Genomic DNA, 18,566 nt, shown 5'->3' with positions numbered 1-18,566 from the left:
AAAAGTTGATGCCCATTTATTGAGTCAACATGGTTATGCTTCTTGAGTCTCTTAATCTTTTGGATTGGGCAAGTTTGCTCAGGTTTTCCTTAAGATCTTATAGAAGGGACTCTTCTGGTGGTCCAGTGGCTAAGACTCTATGCTCCGAATGCAGGAGTCCATGGTTTGATTCCTGGTCAGGGAACTAGATCCCACATGCTACAGGTTTGCATGCTGCAACTAAAGATCACACGTACTGCAACTAAGACCAGGTGTAGCCAGATGAATAAATTTTTTTTTAAAAGACCCTATAGAAAACCCTGACCAACTTTTTGGCCAACCCAATGTAGCAGTTTTACTTCATCACTCCGCCTCCCTGCTTTGTTTCATGTCACTGATCTGATGGAGACTATCCCACAATCTGCATTTGTTTTCTTTTGGTGTGATTGATCTCATCCCTATATTCTCTGAATTTCTTGTAAAGTAGTAGATGGACCTATATACTTAATTAGAGGTGGATTCAAGATGGTACTGGTACTTACTGCCCCATCACATCATTAGGCACATGCTTTCTGCTTGTCTTACTTCTGGTGATGCCTAGACTGAGTCGTGGACTCAGGGGTTCTTTCTTTTCTGATCCCTCCATCAACCCTCATCTGGTGGTTTTTATACCTGTTGATGCTCACTCAGTGCTCATCTACTTTTGCTTTATTGACTACGTCAAAGCCTTTAACTGTGTGGATCACAACAAACTCTGGAAAATTCTTAAAGAGAAAATTCCTAAAGAGATGGGAATACCAGACCACTTGACCTGCCTCTTGAGAAACCTGTATGCAGGTCAGGAAGCAACAGTTAGAACTGGACATGGAACAACAGACTGGTTCCAAATAGGAAAAGGAGTACGTTAAGGCTGTATATTGTCACCCTGCTTATTTAACTTATATGCAGGGTACATCATGAGAAATGCTGGGCTGGAAGAAGCACAAGCTGGAATCAAGATTGCCAGGAGAAATATCAATAACCTCAGATACGCAGATGACACTACCCTTATGGCAGAAAGGGAAGAAGAACTAAAGAGCCTCATGATGGAAGTGAAAGAGGAGAGTGAAAAAGTTGGCTTAAAGCTCAACATTCAGAAAACGAAGATCATGGCATCTGGTCCCATCACTTCATGGCAAATAGATGGGGAAACAATGGAAACAGTGAGAGACTTTATTTTCTTGGGCTCCAAAATCAGTGCAGATGGTGACTGCAGCCATGAAATTAAAAGACGCTTGCTCTTTGGGAGAAAAGTTATGACCAGCCTAGACAGCATATTAAAAAACAGAGACATTACTGTGCCAACAAAGGTCCGTCTAGTCAAAGCTATGATTTTTCCAGTAGTCATGTATGGATGTGAGAGTTGGACTATAAAGCTGAGCGCTGAAGAATTTATGCTTTTGAACTATGGTGTTGGAGAAGACTCTTGAGAGTCCTTGGACTGCAAGGAGATCCAACCAGTCAATCCAGGCTCCTCTGTCCATGGAAACTCTCCAGGCAAGAATACTAGAGTGGGTTGCCATGTCCTCCTCCAGCGGATCTTCCCAACCCAGGGATCGAACCCAGGTCTCCTGAATTGCAGGCAGATTCTTTACCAGCTGAGCTACCAGGGAAGCCCAATGTAAGACTACCAATTACTAATATTAGACCTAGAATTACACTGAATCACCAGGGAAGTCCCAATCCTTATTTATTTTTATGCTCACATTGTCCCACCTTATGCTACTGAGGGTCACTTCAGATTAGTTCCTTGTACTTTTGATGTTTTGACATTCCATTTGTTTCTGAAGGGTTCTTTTCTTTCTTGCCTGTTGAGAAATTTTAGATTATTTTGCACATTTCCTGCCCTAGACCTGTAATCAGCCATTTCTTCATAGGTTCCTTTAGCATGCAGTGGTTTTTAGAGACCACAGTTTGCCCGCCAGTGGTGACGATTGCTAGTTGTTGTTCAGTCACTCATTCACATCCAGCTCTGCGACCCCATGGACTGCAGCACATCAGACTTCCCTGTCCTTCACCATCTCCCGGAGTTTGCTCAAACTCATGTTCATTGAGTTGGTGATGCCATCTCATCCTCTGTTGCCCCGTTCTCCTCCTGCCCTCAATGTTTCCCAGAACCAGGGTCTTTTCCAGTGAGTTGGCTCTTCACATCAGGTGGCCAAAGTATTGGAGCTTCATCTTCAGCATCAGTCCTTCCAGTGAATATTCAGGGTTGATTTCCTTTAGGATTGACTAGTCAGCTATCATTGCTTCTGAGCCTTTCCAGTAGATATAGCTAGGGAATATCTTTTTTAAGAGAGAAAAATAAATCATTAATTCACTGATATTTCCAGTTCAGATTTAATTGTACAAAAATTTTACTTCCTTAATTCTTTGTTTGAATTCATTTTTCTCTAATACTGGAAATCTTGGTTCTTAATGAGACTGACAAAATTGTTTTCTTCATCGTATAATATAATAAATTTATTACTCCCTTCCCCACACAGAGGTTACATACTATAAAGATCACTCTGTATTGTTTTTTTTAATCAACATTGCTACTAATATAAGAACTACAATTTGCTGTCTTTGTGCTATTTGGTCTTAGAACGTATCCTATTACGGAGGTAGTGTCAAAAGTCGCTTGGATATCAAGCTAAAGTCTCTTGAAATCATTCTTTTCTCTGTGTGGTTATGCCCACAACCTGATATAAAATTAGACTTGTTTGTTTTCTGGTTTTAGAGACCAATTGATTTCCCTTTTTGTTTGGTTTTGTCTTTTAACTATGCCAAATGCTTACATAGTTTCAAGGACAAAATTGTAATTGTAAGTGAATACCGTGGCACCCTGTCTGCCCATCTTGTTCTGTCCTCCCCCTTCAAGGAGGCTGTTTTAATTCATTTGTTCCTTATCCTCCATTTTTTATTTTTTAAAAAATATACATGGTAACTTTCCTGGAGGTCCAGTGGTTGAAACTCCATGCTTCCAATATAGGGGGTGCACGTTCAATCCCTGGTCAGGGAACTAAGATCCCACATGCTGCCCAGGGCAGCCAAGATATTAAAAAAAAACAAAAACAAAAAACCTTTTAAAAAATATACACAAACACACATATGTTCATATATGTTCCCCTTTCCCACTCAGAGCTAACCCACCATAAACCATGTTTATTTTTCACTTAGTAGGCTCTGATGTCGCCTGTACCCAAGGATGCTCCTCACGCCTTGGTCGCCTGCAGAGCCTCTGTTATCTGTTACGTGACATGCACCTGCTGGGGGACATGGGTCTGTCTCCAGCCTCTTGCATTTGTAAATGCTGCTGTCGTCAGTGGTCTCGAGCACAGGGCATTTTGTGTCTTCACAGTGTGTCTTTTCCACACTGTCTCGAATTCTAGTTACACGCAGAGTGGAGGTGTTTGGGGGTGATTATGGTTTCCAGAGGGCATGGCCACAGGCTGCCCGCTGTGGGAGGGAGCCCCAGGTGCGCGTGTGGCCTTGTGACAAGAGCTGTTGGCAGAGGGGCCCTCCTGGTTCCTTCGCTGGGCCTCACTCTCTCCCAGACATGTGAGGACACTTGTGAACTTCAGGTTCCGCACTTACACACTTACTGTGGTGGCTGCAAGTGTTACTGACCAGGGCTCTTGGCCTCCATAAGCAATAGAAATGGGCTTCCCAGGTGGGCTAGTGGTAAAGAATCCGGCTGCCAATGCAGGAGACGCAGGGGATGCAGGTTCAATCCCTGGGTTGGGAAGACCCCTTCGAGAAGGAAATAGCAACCCACTCCAGTCTGCTTGCCTGGGAAATCCCATGGACAGAGGAGCCTGGTGGGCTACAGTCCATAGGGTCGCAAAGAGTTGGATATGACTGAGCAACTTAGCACAATCAATAGAAATAGAGGCCAGAGAAGAAATTCAGGCAAGGCTTTACGTGGGCCCCTGCTAAAACAGGGGGAAATGTAAACAAGCAGTAATTTCTCTTGCTTGCTGGCTCCTTGAGAAGGGGTGAACTTGTTCCTTATATGGGGTAAGGATAGAGGTATGTCCAGGGGTCGGGCTACAGGGGTGGCTTAGGTGGTTTGCCCACCCCTTAGGTGGTGCTGTCAGAGAAGGCAATGGCACCCCACTCCAGTACTCTTGCCTGGCAAATCCCATGGACGGAGGAGCCTGGTGGGCTGCAGTCCATGGGGTCACTAAGAGTCGGACATGACTAAGCGGCTTCACTTTCACTTTTCACTTTCTTGCATTGGAGAAGGAAATGGCAACCCACTCCAGTGTTCTTGCCTGGAGAATCCCAGGGATGAGGGAGCCTGGTGGGCTGCCGTCTCTGGGGTCGCATAGAGTCGGACACGACTGAAGCGACTTAGCAGCAGCAGTAGCAGTAGGTGGTGCTGTGTGCGAGGGACATGCGCGGCCCCCTGCTTTTGCTCCCCTGTCTTCAAAAGTAGCAGTCGGGTTTTCTGGTCTCTTCGTCTCTCCTGTCCAGATTGCCCCAGTTGTGCGTGCACGCAGTTGTTTTCAGTCCCGTACCATTTCCTCGTGTTTTGTTGCTCTCGAAGAGGTGTGCCCGGGTGCAAGCATCGCAGCTCTGCAGCAAGGGCCCCAGGGCCCAGGCGTCTCACATCACTAACCAGCACAGTTAGGTCTGTGGGGAGCAAGGGCACACCCAGAAGTCCCCAGGGTCTCCCAGGGAACAGGATGCCCAGGGCGGGCTGGGGGGAGCTGGTGCTGAAGATGGCAGTGTCTGCGGGCCGGGCTTTCCTTCCTTCTTCGTCTTGTCTGAGTCACCTCCTTCCACCTATTGTTCAGGTTGCCAGTGCCACTAGGAACATCTGACACTAACTGCCACAGCCTCTTAGGACGTTTTGTGAACATCCTGTGGGTTCCTTTCCCAATTGGAGCCCGGAGCTTGGGGACGGGGAAGCGTCTGAGCCGATGACGCCCAAAGGGCCTGCCATCTACACACTGGCCGAGTCGCACTAGTATCATCAGTAGTGAGAGGGGGCGTGGCTTTGCACTTGGTAGTTTCCTTTCATAAATTATTTATTTATTTATTTTTGGCTGTGCTAGGTCTTCCTTGCTGCCCGGGCTTTTACTCTAGTTGTGTGGAGTGAGCGGGGGGCCGGGGTCAGGGGTGCCTTTCGAGTTGCGGCACTCGGGCTTCTCACTGCGGTGGCTTCTCTTGCTGCAGAGCACGGGCTCCGGGGCTCTTGGGCTCAGGAGTTGCTGCTCAGGAGTGGTGGCACAGGGGCTTAGTTGCTGCGAGACATGCAGGGTCTTCCTGATCTGTCCTTTCGTTGTTAGTCACCCAGTCATGTCTGACTCTTTGAAACTCCGTGAGCTCTAACCCGCCAGGCTCCTCTGTCCTTGGGATTTTCCAGGCAAGAAACTGGAATGCCATTCCCTTCTCCAGGCTATCTTCCTGACCCAGGGACTGAACCCGCGTCTCCTGCATTGGCGGGTGGATCCTTTACCACTGAGCCACCTGGGAAGCCCGCCACCCTCATTTCAAATTCGTGGTTGTGTGTGTCCTGGACCACATGGTGAGGATGCCTCTGTCCAGCAGGCCCTCATTCTCCTGTGCAGACATTCTCCCAGCCCCGCAAGGGAGTGCATGCTCGCCCACAGGGGACAACCTGGCCCTCTCCGGGTGTGCAGCACAGCCCACTCCACAGCCCACCAGCCAGCCCAGGCCCCCTGCCAGCCCTTCCTCTCTGCAGGCCTGCTGTTCTGGACCTCTCACCTCATCAGACCTCGGTTTTCCCCTTAATGAAAAGAATTCACACCACCTTCAGATATGTCAGGAAAATTCCTAGCTCTACAGAGCTTCTAACAGTTGACCGTGGTATTTGATGGAATGAGCTGAGTCAGAGCAGTTATAATGAATGCGGCTGGACAGTTGATGGAGGGTGCGCCCTTACCCTCCTACCCGTAGGTTCATCCCGAGCCCAAACCCAGAGTCGCAGTGCCTCTTTCTTTCTAGGGACTCGAGGGGCGCGCTGGGAAGCCGGGCCCTCTCCCACGACAGTATTTTCATCCCCGAATCGGGGCAGGACCCTCCTCGGCCGGTGCGGGTGTTTTCCCAAGAAAACGTGTGTGACCGGATTAAAGCTCTGCAGGTAAACTTTTCTGGGCAGCAGATATGCATTGGGAAGTCTTAAAATGATTCCTGCTTTTCCTTGATGTATTTTAAAGCCTAATCGAATGCACGTCACAGTTCTCCCAAGACTCGCCCAGTTAGTTACAAATGGGCCATGTCTCCTTCATTTGTAACCACTCACTTTCAAGATGACAGCGGGAGAACTGGTGGCAGACACTGAGTTTATTTAGCTCCCCAGCCTGGGCAAGGATGTTAAAAATACCTCCGGAGTGAATGAATTACAGCAGGGGAATTTGGGGAGAAAAGTCACTGATGAAAACTACAGCAAATGTTCTTTATTCCAATCTAGTTAAAAATACAGTGTAATGTGAAAATGGGGCCGCCTCCTCCTCCCGGGAGCCTTCCAACCAAGCGGGGAGATGATGCCGGCATGAGCTCTGAGGACGATGGTCTGCCCAGGAGCCCCCCTGAGATGTCCCTGCTTCATGACATTGATTCCGGCACTACCATAAAGGCAAGCGCAACCTGCGCCCCCTGGCTCCCTCCCTTTCCTCCCCCTCTCCCTCCCCCTCCTCCCCCTCTCCCTCCCTCTCCTCCCCCTCTCTCTCCCCCTCCTCCCCTTCTCTCTCCCCCTCCTCCCCCTCTCCCTCCCTCTCCTCCCCCTACCTGCACACAGGGCCATCGGGGCTCCGGTGGCTCCTGTGTGTGTTCCTCTGAGATTCCCGTGATGACTCCTGCTCAGTGCGCCCGGAGGGATTCCAGCCAGCTCACTGGAACCCACTGTCCGTCCTTGGGCTGTATTTATTTTCATTCTTTGAGCAGAATTTCAGGTCTCGTTCAGGGATACGGTTTGGGGAACATTTTCCTTGGTGGTTATAGATCTGATGCAGTCAATCTCATTTTTCCTGTCTGAGCAGATGACCAGACCAGGTATCCCATTTAAAAAAGGGAAAGAGTTTGAGTCTGCTTTCTGTCATCATGATATTTGGCTGGAGGGAGAAGGGAGCTTCCCAGGTGGCTCAGTGGTAAAGAATCCGCCTGCCAATGCAGGAGACGTGAGTTTGATCCCTGGATCTGAAAGAGCCCTTGAAAGAGGATATGGCAACCCACTCTGGTGTTCTTTCCTGGGAAATCCCATGGACAGAGGAGCCTGGCAGGCTGCAGTCCGTGAGGTCACGAAGAGTTGGACACGACTGAGTGACTGAGCACAAGCAGGGAGTGGTAACACGTCTGATTTAGTCTAGGCTCCTGCACCTGCGTTTGGGACTCTGAGACCTTGTTGGTTTAGGGCTAGAAATGTGAGATGTGGCGCTGGTGGACAGGGCAACAGGGAAAGTTTGACAAGGAGGAGAGGTGTCTCTGACCCCATAAGGTGCGGAACTGATCCCAGAAGCCCCCCATCCACTTTGAAATCGAGGAGGAAGAACTGAGCCTTTTTTCCTTGTATACAAACAGCATAGCTCTCACTGCCCCCACCTGAGTCCATAGGGTGGGCTGAATGATGAAATATATGTCACTGGTGTTACATGAATGCATAAATGACCAAACAGACGATCATTTCCCCTTGTAGACAAGCCTCCTGGTGGGGTGGGTGGCGTTGGAATTACCAGTGCTACAGTCCATTATCTAGAGCCACACCCCTGCACTGTGTACCCACGGAGGGTCTAGTGCCCTGGTCAAGGGCCATCCTTGGTGGAGTTCTGCAGATTCTGTGCTGCTCTGAAATAGCTTCAGCAGTTAGTTCAGCTGGGAAGCTCAGAAGTTCCCCTGCAAAGGCAGATTGTTATTGTTCAGTCACTCAATCGTGTTGACTCTTTGCAACCCCATGGACTGCAGCATGCCAGGCTTCCCTATCTTCCACTATCTCCCAGAGTTTGCTCAGACTCATGTCCATTGAGTTGATGATGCCATCCAGTTCATCCTCGGTCATCCCCTTCTCTTCCTGCCTTGAGTCTTTCCCAGCATCAGGGTCTTTTCCAATGAGTCGGTTCTTCACATCAGGTGGCCAAAGTTTTGGAGCTGCAAATTCAGCATCAGTGCTTCCTATGAATATTCAGGGTTGATTTCCTTTAGGATTGATTGGTTTGATCTCCTAGCAGTCCAAGGGTCTCTCAAGAGTCTTCTCCAGCACCAGAGTTCAAAAGCAGGAAAAGGAGTATTTACCTGACTTGGGTGTGGCTGTGGGTTCTCAGAAGGCAGAAGAAGGGCTGTGGTGTAGCTGAGTATGAACACACCCAAGGCAGGGGTTCCCACATAGCAGGCCAGAGAATGACTCCTTCCAGAATTCTGCCCTGCTTGCTCCACGAGCAGGTCAGAGGGCAGTGGGCCACCCACACCTGCTTTCCCAGCTGGACGAGAAAGCAGAGAAGACACGGAGGAAAGTGTGGCCCATTTCCTGGACTCCAAGCCCACCCTACACCCCTTAGGTGCAGGGAAAAGGTGACAGGCTGATGGCCGTGTAAGGCGTCATCACCAGGTAACACACGTATCTTGGCATCTTCGTTAGCGGAGCCTCAGGAATGGGTGTGATTTTGTGTTTGTACCATGTGGTGGGGGAACGTGAACCACTCTAGACTGACTCACCTCCACTCCATCCCATGATTCTCTGACTTTCCCAGCAACATGGTTCTCTGCATTTAGCTGGGACAGTTAGCTGGGACAGACAGTATAGGAGAGTTGGTAGCTTCTAAATCTGTTAAGGATTCAAGTGTGAACCCAGCCTCAAACCCATAAAGTGCCATGATGCACAAATTCCATAGTCAGCTGACTAGGAGCCATTCGTGCAGGCAAGGCTGACCTTGTCCTCAACATCTCTCCTTTTGTAGTGACGTTCTTTTTTTTTTTTTTTAATTGGGTAATAGGACCCATTCACTGGCATCATCAGTAACCAGAATTTGAGTCTTTAAGACTTAAAAAAAATAAAATATTTATTACTGTGGTTTTGAAGATGCAATGACCATATTTTGTGCCCTGAAAGTTTTTAGGGCCCAGTGAATCGACCAAGAGGGGGAAACAACACACAGCATTTGATATAATGTAACCATAAACCCCCAAAGGATGGGACTGTGGGCTGTTTGATCTTTTCCTGTTGTGACACCTCACACAGGCCCACTTGCTCAACAGAGAAACTTAGTGAAGATTATTATGAAAAAAAGGTCTTCAGTAAAATGTATTTGGTGACACGGCCAAGATAACATTTCCTGGTGAATGGGTTTTCAGAAAATATATGGGAATATTTTTAAATTTTTAAATTGCTTTACCATGTGAGGTAACAACGGATGATGTTTGCTTGGTCATGTTTAAGGTAAAATTACACCTTAGAGGTCCCTGACTAGGTTTCCTGCCATTAAGTAAGAAACAAGGGGTCAAGGGTGGCAGACTGGCAGGTCTCATTTGCTCTGGGTGATGAGGAAGAGAGCAAGGGAGAGGGCACAGCTCTGCCGGCAAAAGGCGGCACAGCCATCACTGCCCACGAGGCCGCGGCCCGGACCCGTCGCCTCTGGGACCTGGGGGAGGATGGAGTGGACTCAGGCAGCTCTGTGCCTACCTGTGCGGGGACCCATTCCCCGTGCGCCACACTCCACCCCCTCCTCAGTGTCAGGGCCCCTCTTTTTGAGGACGGTCAGGGTGAAGAAGCTGTCACCCAGGGTCACCCCAAAGAAGCCTCTGAACCCCAGGCTACTTCCTCAGGGCTCTTTGATCCACAGTCCCCCAACAAAGAGCAACTTGTTAGACTCTTATTAAATGCTCCACTTCCAGAATCATCCAGAAGCACAGATTCCAGGAAAACTGGGGGATTGGGAGCAAGCAATGTAAACGTGAGCTCCAGAAGCTGCCAGCCCGCAGATAAAAAGACGAGTCAGCTTCTCCTCCTCTCCCAGATCTCAGCCCAGCTCACGTAGTTGCCTCACTGATCAGAGACAGCTTGATTCTCCTTGATCAGGAAGGGGCCCCAAGGACTCTCAGAACGACAGCTCAGACAGAGGCAATGGCCCAGTTCCCTTTCAGGAAGACGAGCCGTGATGGCCAGCAGGTGGGTTTTTGGGGACAGAGGCCCAAGTTCAGGGTCAGAGATGTTCAGCTCCTTCCCAGACGCCCGCCTCAGAGCCAGGGTGGACCGTCTGCTCGGACGGTGCACACTCAGGGGAGCCCCATGAAGAGCAGGCAGGGAATGTTGGTCCTTGAGGTTTACAGAGGGGTGACCCCGGCCCACGTTGTCGCTGGGGATCATTCTCACTCGTGGAGTCACCCTATGTGCAGAGCAGTTCGTCTTGTTTGCTCTCTTGAGTCCCAGACAGTAAGAAAGAAAACCCAAATCTCAGCAAGTGTGGATATCACTGTCCCTCCAGACAAGGGCAAAGGGTTCTGACATGGACTCAGAGTGACATGGACTCATCCTGCTGTGACTTTAAGGAGAACTACCTGGGGAAGACATCACCTGTCCAGTCGCAGGTGACTTCCCGAGTCATCAGCGATTGGGTGGGAGTCGAAGCCACGGGCACAGAAGGAGACAGGGCCACGAGTTCTATGGTTCATTTAAAAATTTTTTTCCTATTTTATTCCCATAAGAACTCGAATCAATAAAACCACAGAACTCAAAGAGATTATGTTCACTTAGATTCCTCTCCTCCTTGTTTTATTTATGTTTACAAATAGTTTTGTTTTTGTTGTTTTAATTTTTGGCTGCACAGCATGTGGGATCTTAGTTCCTCGACCAGGGATTGAACCCGTGCCTCCTGCAGTGGAAACTTGGAGTCTTAAACCGCTGGCCTTCCAGGAAAGTCCCACCCCCTCATTTTAGTAATTGTCTTCTCCCACTCGACAGGGATAAACTTTGTACTTGCATCAGATCAGTTCAGTTCAGTCACTCAGTCGTGTCCAACCCTTTGTGACTCCATGGACTGCAGCACACCAGGCTTCCGTGTCTATCACCAACTCCCGGAGCTTACTCAAACTCATGTCCATCAAGTTGGTGATGCCATCCAACCATCTCATCCTCTGTTGTCCCCTTCTCCTCCCACCTTCAATCTTTCCCAGCATCAGGGTCTTTTCCAATTAGTCAGTTCTTCACATCAGGTGGCCAAAGTATTGGAGCTTCAGCATCAGTCCTTCCAGTGAACACCCAGGACTGATCTCCTTTAGGATGGACTGTTGGATCTGCAGTCCAAGGGACCCTCAAGAGTCTTCTCCAACACCACAGTTCAAAAGCAACAATTCTTTGGCATTCAGCTTTCTTTATAGTCCAACTCTCACATCCATACATGACTATTGGAAAAACCATAGCTTTGGCTAGACAGACTTTTGTAGGCAAAGTAATGTCTCTGCTTTTTAATATGCTGTCTAGGTTGGTCATAGCTTTTCTTCCAAGGAGCAGGCATCTTTTAATTTCAAGGCATTAGATAATAGGAGATAATTATGTTAACAGGCCGCTGGCCATCTGCATCGTCGTGTTGCTGCCTCATTCCTGAAAAGACCATTGACTAAATCATATTGAGGTGCATAAACTTATGATCTTGAATTAAAATGTAAACATTGCACCACCTCACACCCACTATGACAGCTACTTTATTATTAAAAAAAACCCAGAAAATAACAAGTGTGGGTGGAGAGAATACAGACATTGATACCCTTGTGCAGTATTAGTAGAAATATAAAATAGTGTAGCCACTATGGAAATCAGTATGATGGTTCCTGAAAAAAATTAAACATGAAGTTACCTAGTGTTAGAAGCGTTAGTTGCTTAGTCATGTCTGACTCTGTGCAACTCCATGGACTGTAGCTCGCCAGGAGCCCCTGTCCATGGGATTCTCCAGGCAAGAATACTGGAGTATTCTTTCTCTTTTTTCACACCCCTGGGCCTTCCCCATGACTTTCAGAGATGGGGCCAAGCCTGACCCCACCCTCGGAGGAATTGGGCTGGTCAGTTTCATGGGAGAAAGTTCCTTGTCTGAAGCACCTGTGCAGCTGCTGTGGGCGGGCGAAGGCAGAGTTACCCAGTCATGGAGCACCTCAGACTTGGGTTCTTGGAAATGAGTGATGGGCCTGCAGGGTTGACGCCCCATTTCCAACTCCGAGCCCAGAGATGAACATGATGAAAGGGGAGGCATATGTGCTGGCTGTGCTGTTTGCTGGCTGTCAAGAGGCTGATGCTTGGTCTGTCTGCTCCTTGTCCCCTGAAGGTCTGTGTGGTTTCCTCGTCCCGGCCGCAGTCTCCGGACCAGCTCTTCTCCAGGCAAGCGAGCGAAACTTCCGCCTCCCCTAGGACCTCGGACAGCAGCATGGTGCCCGTGGCTGACTTCGATTACCCCCCAGAGTTCTCCTCCTGCCTGGACAACTCTGCAGCCAAGCACAAGCTCCTCGTCAAGCCCCGCAACCAGCGGTCCAGCAAGATGAGGCGGCTGTCTTCGGTAACCGGGCAGAGGCAGGGTGGGCAGGCCCCAAGCACCCAGACACCCTGCTCCTTCCTTGCAGGGTCCCCATCCTCTGAACCACCACCTACCCCTGTGGGACCTATGATCTGTGGGACCATGACCAGACTCCAGAAGCTGGGAGTGCTTGGGGTTTCAACGCCCCTCCCAACAAAAACAGTTATTTATTTGTTCGGTCATTCATTCTACAACACGTGCCAAGAGCCTGCTGTGAGCCATGGGGCCCCCCCTTCCCACTGCCTTCAGTGTGATGTCCACACTGCAGGCCTGGCACAACCAGGCCCTGCCCGCTTACCTCCTCCTGTTCTCACCGAACATGTTTTGACTTCCTTTCTTCTTTTGGAGCTCACCAGGCTGTCTCCCATCCCAGGCCTTAGGACCTGCTGTTGTATCCCCTGCTTGGGAAACCCCCTGTTCAGCCCTTGGGAGGATGGGCTCCTAGGTCCTCCCTATGAAGTTCCCCCTGAGCATCCTGTGGAAAGCAGCCCACCACCCATCACTGTGGGCACTTTCTCTATGGCACTGCCCACACACAGATGTGACCTTTGTAAATGGAGGCGCTTGGGTTTCGCTGGTGGTTGAGACGGTAAAGAATCTGCCTGCAATGCAGAAGACCTGGATTCAATCCCTGGGTCAGGGAGATCCCCTAGAGAAAGAAATGGCAACCCACTCTAGTATTCTTGCCTGGAGAATGCCATGGACAACTCTGAATGCCATGACATGCATGACTCATGAATGCCATGGACAGAGGAGCCTGGCAGGCTTCAGTCCACGGGGTCACAAAGAGTCAGGCATGACTGAGCGACTAGCACTTTGTCACTTTCTGTGAGAAGACTGTGCTTCTAGCCCCAGAGAACACTAGTCACAGAGATGCCATCCCCGTGGATGTTAGTGGAGTGCCTGAATGAATGATCAAACGTGTGTGAGTGAACGACCGGGAAGAAGCTGAGCAACTAGAATGGACACTGCCTGGGGCGAGGATCCACCTAGAGGCAGAGGGGTGGTGCCCTGTAAGGACATGCTGCCCAGGGCGGGCATCAGCTGGTCCCCGTGGGAGCTGAGAGCACACTCGTGCAGTGCATCAGGTTCACAGGACAAGTGTCCCGCTCACCGCTGCCACACCCCCTCCCCAGAGGAGCTGAGAAGCAGGGTGTGGGGCCAGCCTGGCCACCCAGAATGACAGGGCTAAGGAAGGGATACTCAGAGACGGACATCCCCTCCTCCTTCCCTCAAGACAAGACCATGAGGTGTTGAGGAGGTACCAGGGCAAGCTGGACACTTCAGCTGGAGGCAATGGGTAGGCTTTCTCAGATTTCAGGGACGCCCTGGAGAGAGTGGCTTTTCCTCTGGGCATGTGGAAGGCACTTTCCTTTTTTTTTCTCCCTGTCTCTTGCTTATTATATTATGGAAGTGGTTTATAATTTATGTTCCAGAACCAAAATTCTAGACTTGATATAATTGGTTTACAGACTGCTGCTGCTACTGCTAAGTCACTTCAGTCGTGTCTGACTCTGTGCAACCCCATAGACGGCAGCCCACCAGGCTCCTCTGTCCCTGGGATTCTCCAGGCAAGAGTACTGGAGTGGGGTGCCGTTGCCTTCTCCGTCAATCAATACTACATCTAATCAACCTGGAAAGGAGAAACATCAATGTAGGATTTTCCCTCCCAGTCACTGCTTCAGAATCATGGTTAACACCCACATCTGGGGAAATCCCTGTTCCAACCATCTAGACTTTAAATAAAAGGAATAGTGATGAGCTCAGAGATGTTATAATTTGCCCCAAGTCATACAGTAAGTTTTGTTCCTCATCTAAGTGTTTACATGAAGTAATGTAGGATTTTCACATTCTTTAATTGTGGAAGGTGCTTTTTAAACTGACGCCAGCAGGATTGAATTCTGAGAGAAATAACGCTGCAGAAAGGAGGCCATGTTACCCTCAGGCTAATGTCCTGTCCTGTCACCCCTGCAAACTGGGTGGGGGGCCTAGGTGTTTGGGCAAATGTTTCTATGTGCAGTGTCTCTCCAGTTAAAGGCTCAGTGCCACTGGGACTTGCAAGACCCAGTGACTCCAATCTGCCTTCCCGCATGCTGAGTGCGGCCACAGGACAAGGGCAGAGCCAGATCCCTCTGGCCCAGGTCTGAGCTTCCTTCCCATGGGGATGTCTTTTGCCCTGGAAGGGTGTGTGTGTGGCCAGCCACTGCCTGGCCAGGACTTGGCAGCAGGAAGCCCAGCTCGTACTCCGGGTGGAAATGCATCATCCTCTCTTACTGTCCCCTGGGCAGAGCTCTTCCTCTTTCTTTACTTTTGAACTTGACTTAGCTCTTGAACCCCATCTTTTAGAATAAGAAGATTTCAGACTGATTTACACAGACTGATTTAGGCAGTCTGTGTAAACTCGGTCATTCCTCAATTTAAACTCTGCCTTCTGCACATCTTGCCCGCTTTCTGGGTCAGGAGCAGAGGTTTTTTGGAGGCGTCTGTATTTTCTGGATTGCACAGAGGTGTCACTGTTGGGTCCATGCCAGCTTCCTCCTTCCTGGTCCCCCACTGTAACCCCCTTGGAGCTGCCAGTGGCTCAAGCTGGATGTACCCAAGCCAGGCCTGCTCCTCAACTTTATGTGGACTTAGCCTGAGTTCCAGTCATTTTAAAACATGACCCATATCCTAAAGGATTTCCACATGAAGGATTTCCCTTAGTAACATAAGACCAGTAAAACCTTGCATGCTTGCTAAGTCGCTTCAGTTGTGGCCGACTCTTTGCAACGCTATGGACTATAGCCCTCCAGGCTCCTCTGTCCATGGGGATTCTCCAGGCAAGAATACTGGGATGGGTTGCCATGCCCTCCTCCAGGGGACCTTCCCAACCCAGGGATTGAACCCACGTCTCTCATGTCTCCTGCATTGGCAGGTGGGTTCTTTATCACTAGCACCACCTGAGACATCCCAATAACATCTTAAGAACCTGAAACCTTTGAAAATTCTTCTGGGAATTTCACATATTCCTCTTTTCAAAACCAGAGGAATAGGGTTGTGCATCATGGCATGGCTAGCTTTGGTGTCGTCACAAACATCCCGGTTATCTGGTATTAGCAAGCAGATGCCAGCTGGAAAGTGTTAAAATAACAACAAAACCTATTGTAGACAGTCCCCTGGGTCTTTCCTAAAAAGAAGGAGGTCACTGCATGTGTGCAGCAGCCAGGGTGATGCTTGAAAAGTCTTAAGTCTAAAGTCTTGTTGAAAACACCAGCGTCAATGCTCTCAGCCTTTTGGTCATTTTCACATTTGCTTTTGAATGATCCTGATTACCTTGATCGCCTTTCCTTCCTAAAAGAGCAGGAATTGACTTTGTGGATAGCAGGGAGGAAGTGGACTAACTGTAGATTCCAGAGACCTTTCGGAAGAAAAATAGTCTCTCAGTTGTGTCTGACTCTTTGTGACCCCATGACTGTAGCCTGCCAGGCTCCTCTGTCTGTGGGATATTCCAGGCAGGAATACTGGAATACTGGAATACTAGTCATTCCCTTCTCCAGGGGATCTTCCTGACCCAGGGATTGAAATCAGTTCTCCTGCATTGCTGGCGGATTCTTTGCTGTCTGAGCCACCAGGGAAGCCCCAAGGCTATGTCTGATTGTCACACCACACCAGGCAAGGCTTTCTTCAGGAGTGAAATTGGAGATAGCTCTGGAGGTCCTGGGGGAGCCCTGGAGGTGAGCAGGGAGCAGCCAGCCGACCAGTCACTCAGATCCAGAATCTGGCACATAACAGTGGCAGGGGCTTGGCTTGACCTGAGTAGGGAGTGGGAGAAATAATTTAAAACGGAAGAATATAAGACTTCTAATTTAGCTGAAAAGTCGGGGCTTTGTCCTGTCAGAGATGGTTTGCTATTGACTGTGTTGGACATGATATGAACTGGCTTTTAGGCAAACCAGCCTGCCTTCACTGTGAGTGTACAGCCCTGGAGAGGGAGGACATTGACATGGGACACGGGCTCTGGGGCAGCATGGGGGTCAGAGGGAACAGCTTTGCCCCTCAGCCACCTATTAGCTCAGTCTTGGCGGAGCCGGGGACCTCTTTGAGCTTCCAGTTCTCCAAGTGCAAAGAGGACATGAAAAGAAAGTGAAAATGTTAGTCGCTTAGTCCTGTCCGACTCTTTGCAACTCCATGTGGGATTTCCGAGGCAAGAATGCCGGAGTGGGTTGCCATTCCCTTCTCCAGGGCATCTTCCAGACCCAGGAATGGAACCCGTGTCTCCTGCATTGGCAGCTGGGTTCTTTACTACTGGGCCACCTGAGAAGCCCTATGGAGAGGCCATAGGCTTCCTAATATTCGTCCTAATGCTGCTGTCCATTGCCCCTTTACTTTCAGAGAGCACAGTCGGAATCCCTGAGTGATCTGACCTGCACCCCAGAGGAGGAGGATGTCGATGAGAAACCACCACTCCAAGTCAGCACAGAGGAGCAGCCCAGCTCTGGGCAGCAGGAGGCAGGTCAGGACAGAGGCTCTGAGCCAGAGGGGCCGGCCCCCGTGTTGCCACCCGCAGGGCCCCGTGTGCGGCGGGCGCGCCTGCAGCACTGTCCGGCGCTCACTGCCAGCATGGAGGAGGAGAGCCCCCCAGGGGAGAACCCCTCCAGCCGCCCGGCCACCCCGGAGGGCACGCTGGAGGCCACCCTGAAGGTCATGGAGGTCACAGAGCCCCTGTCAGGCCGAACTCCCCACTCGGAGTCCCCATCTCGCCCAGAAGGCTGCGCCCACCCTAATCCCGACAGCGAGAACCAGAGAGAGGACCTGTCCTCGGAAAGCGCGTGTCCCCCCGGCGAGGACACAGCGGATGAGGCGGTTTCTGCGTCGGGAGACAACGTCGAGGGTCGACTGTCTCCCTGCGTCCCCGAGGGGGACACGACCCCTCCCGAGCCAGGCCCCGCCGCCACCCCGGGGACCCCCCCTGGTCCAGACGGAACAGACAAGGCGGGCCAGAAGGAGCCACTGCCCACGCTGGACTTGCCGACGCCAGAGGGTGCAGGGCAGGAAAGTCCGGCCGCGGCCCCCAGCCCGCCGCCCCCCAAGAGCTGCTTGAAGCACAAGGCCCCCTCGCCACCCGCCTCCGAGGCGCCTCCCCAGGCGCCTGCGCCCCGATCCCCAGAGCAGGGGGCCGCCCCCCGGGGGCCCCCAAAGGCCGAGCGGGCGGGGGCCCCCTCGGGGGCCCCGGAGCGCAAGACAGAGCACGGAGGCTGCGAGGCGCGCGGGGCCGCCAAGAAGTTCTCGGTGTCGTCTGGCCGGGAGTGGCCGCGCGCGGGAGGCCGCCTGCTGGAGCCCCGTGGCCCGGCCGTCCGACTGCCGCTTCTCCGGAGCGCCCCGGCCTGGAAAAGCGAGGCCGCCCTCGACGACCTCCCGCTGGCCCCTGAGCCCCAGGGCCCCAAGCCTGGCCCTCGGAAGCTGCCTGCTCCGGCCGAGCGCGGCTCTCCGGACACGGCCGACCCGGCTGCCCAGGAGCGGGCGGCAGGCGTGGAAGGAGGCCCGTTCCCCGTCAAGCTCCGCTCCACGTCTCTGTCCTTCAAACACAGAGAAGCTCCCTGCTCGGAAGGGAAGGCCATCAAGAGGTACAGCGCGGAGGTCAGGCTGGAGAGAGGAGGGCTGAGCTTGCTGTCCAGGGACGAGAAGGGGCCTCCGGGGAGCGGTCCCTCCACCCGAGGCGCCAGGCCCCCCAGTGAGCCGGGGAAGGCCAAGACCCGGCCCACGGAGCAGCTCAGCTCCAAGCCGCCCCTGCCCAGGAAGCCCTTGCTACAGACCCTCACTCTCCCGCAGCTGCCCGCGCCCCCTGACACCAGCTCTGGGGACCCTGAGAAGGTGGGGCTGCCCATGGACCCCCGGAAGGAGAGCCGGGCTGAGAGGAGGTCACCGCACAGGGCAGTTGGTAAGAGACCAGGTGGAGCGGCCTGGGGAGGGTGTGTGCAGAGGACAGGGGGAGATCCGGTCAGCTGGACCGTCTCTCTGGGCATCCCTAAGGTATATAAATGCATTCGGTGGAAACCTTGCTGCCGGAGA

The 18,566-nt window shown here is 51.4% G+C and overlaps 1 protein-coding gene across 9 annotated transcripts in view; it reads left to right on the top strand.

The window, feature by feature from the left end:
* Positions 1 to 18,566, top strand: part of CRACDL (CRACD like) — a 130,814-nt gene that overhangs the window by 96,012 nt on the left and 16,236 nt on the right. For all 9 annotated transcript variants that reach the window (XM_070798289.1, XM_070798286.1, XM_070798285.1 and 6 more), the window contains 4 exons: positions 5,977 to 6,112; positions 6,443 to 6,607; positions 12,273 to 12,500; positions 16,890 to 18,435. In XM_070798289.1, the coding sequence (XP_070654390.1) occupies positions 5,977 to 6,112; positions 6,443 to 6,607; positions 12,273 to 12,500; positions 16,890 to 18,435 (2,075 nt within the window). The remainder of the gene's footprint in view (positions 1 to 5,976; positions 6,113 to 6,442; positions 6,608 to 12,272; positions 12,501 to 16,889; positions 18,436 to 18,566) is intronic.

The sequence above is a fragment of the Bos indicus genome, chromosome 11 (assembly GCF_029378745.1).
Source record: "Bos indicus isolate NIAB-ARS_2022 breed Sahiwal x Tharparkar chromosome 11, NIAB-ARS_B.indTharparkar_mat_pri_1.0, whole genome shotgun sequence".
NCBI classification, from domain to species: Eukaryota; Metazoa; Chordata; class Mammalia; order Artiodactyla; family Bovidae; genus Bos; species Bos indicus.
The sequence above is the reverse complement of the archived record's forward strand: the minus strand, read 5'-3'. Positions and strand labels throughout refer to the sequence as shown.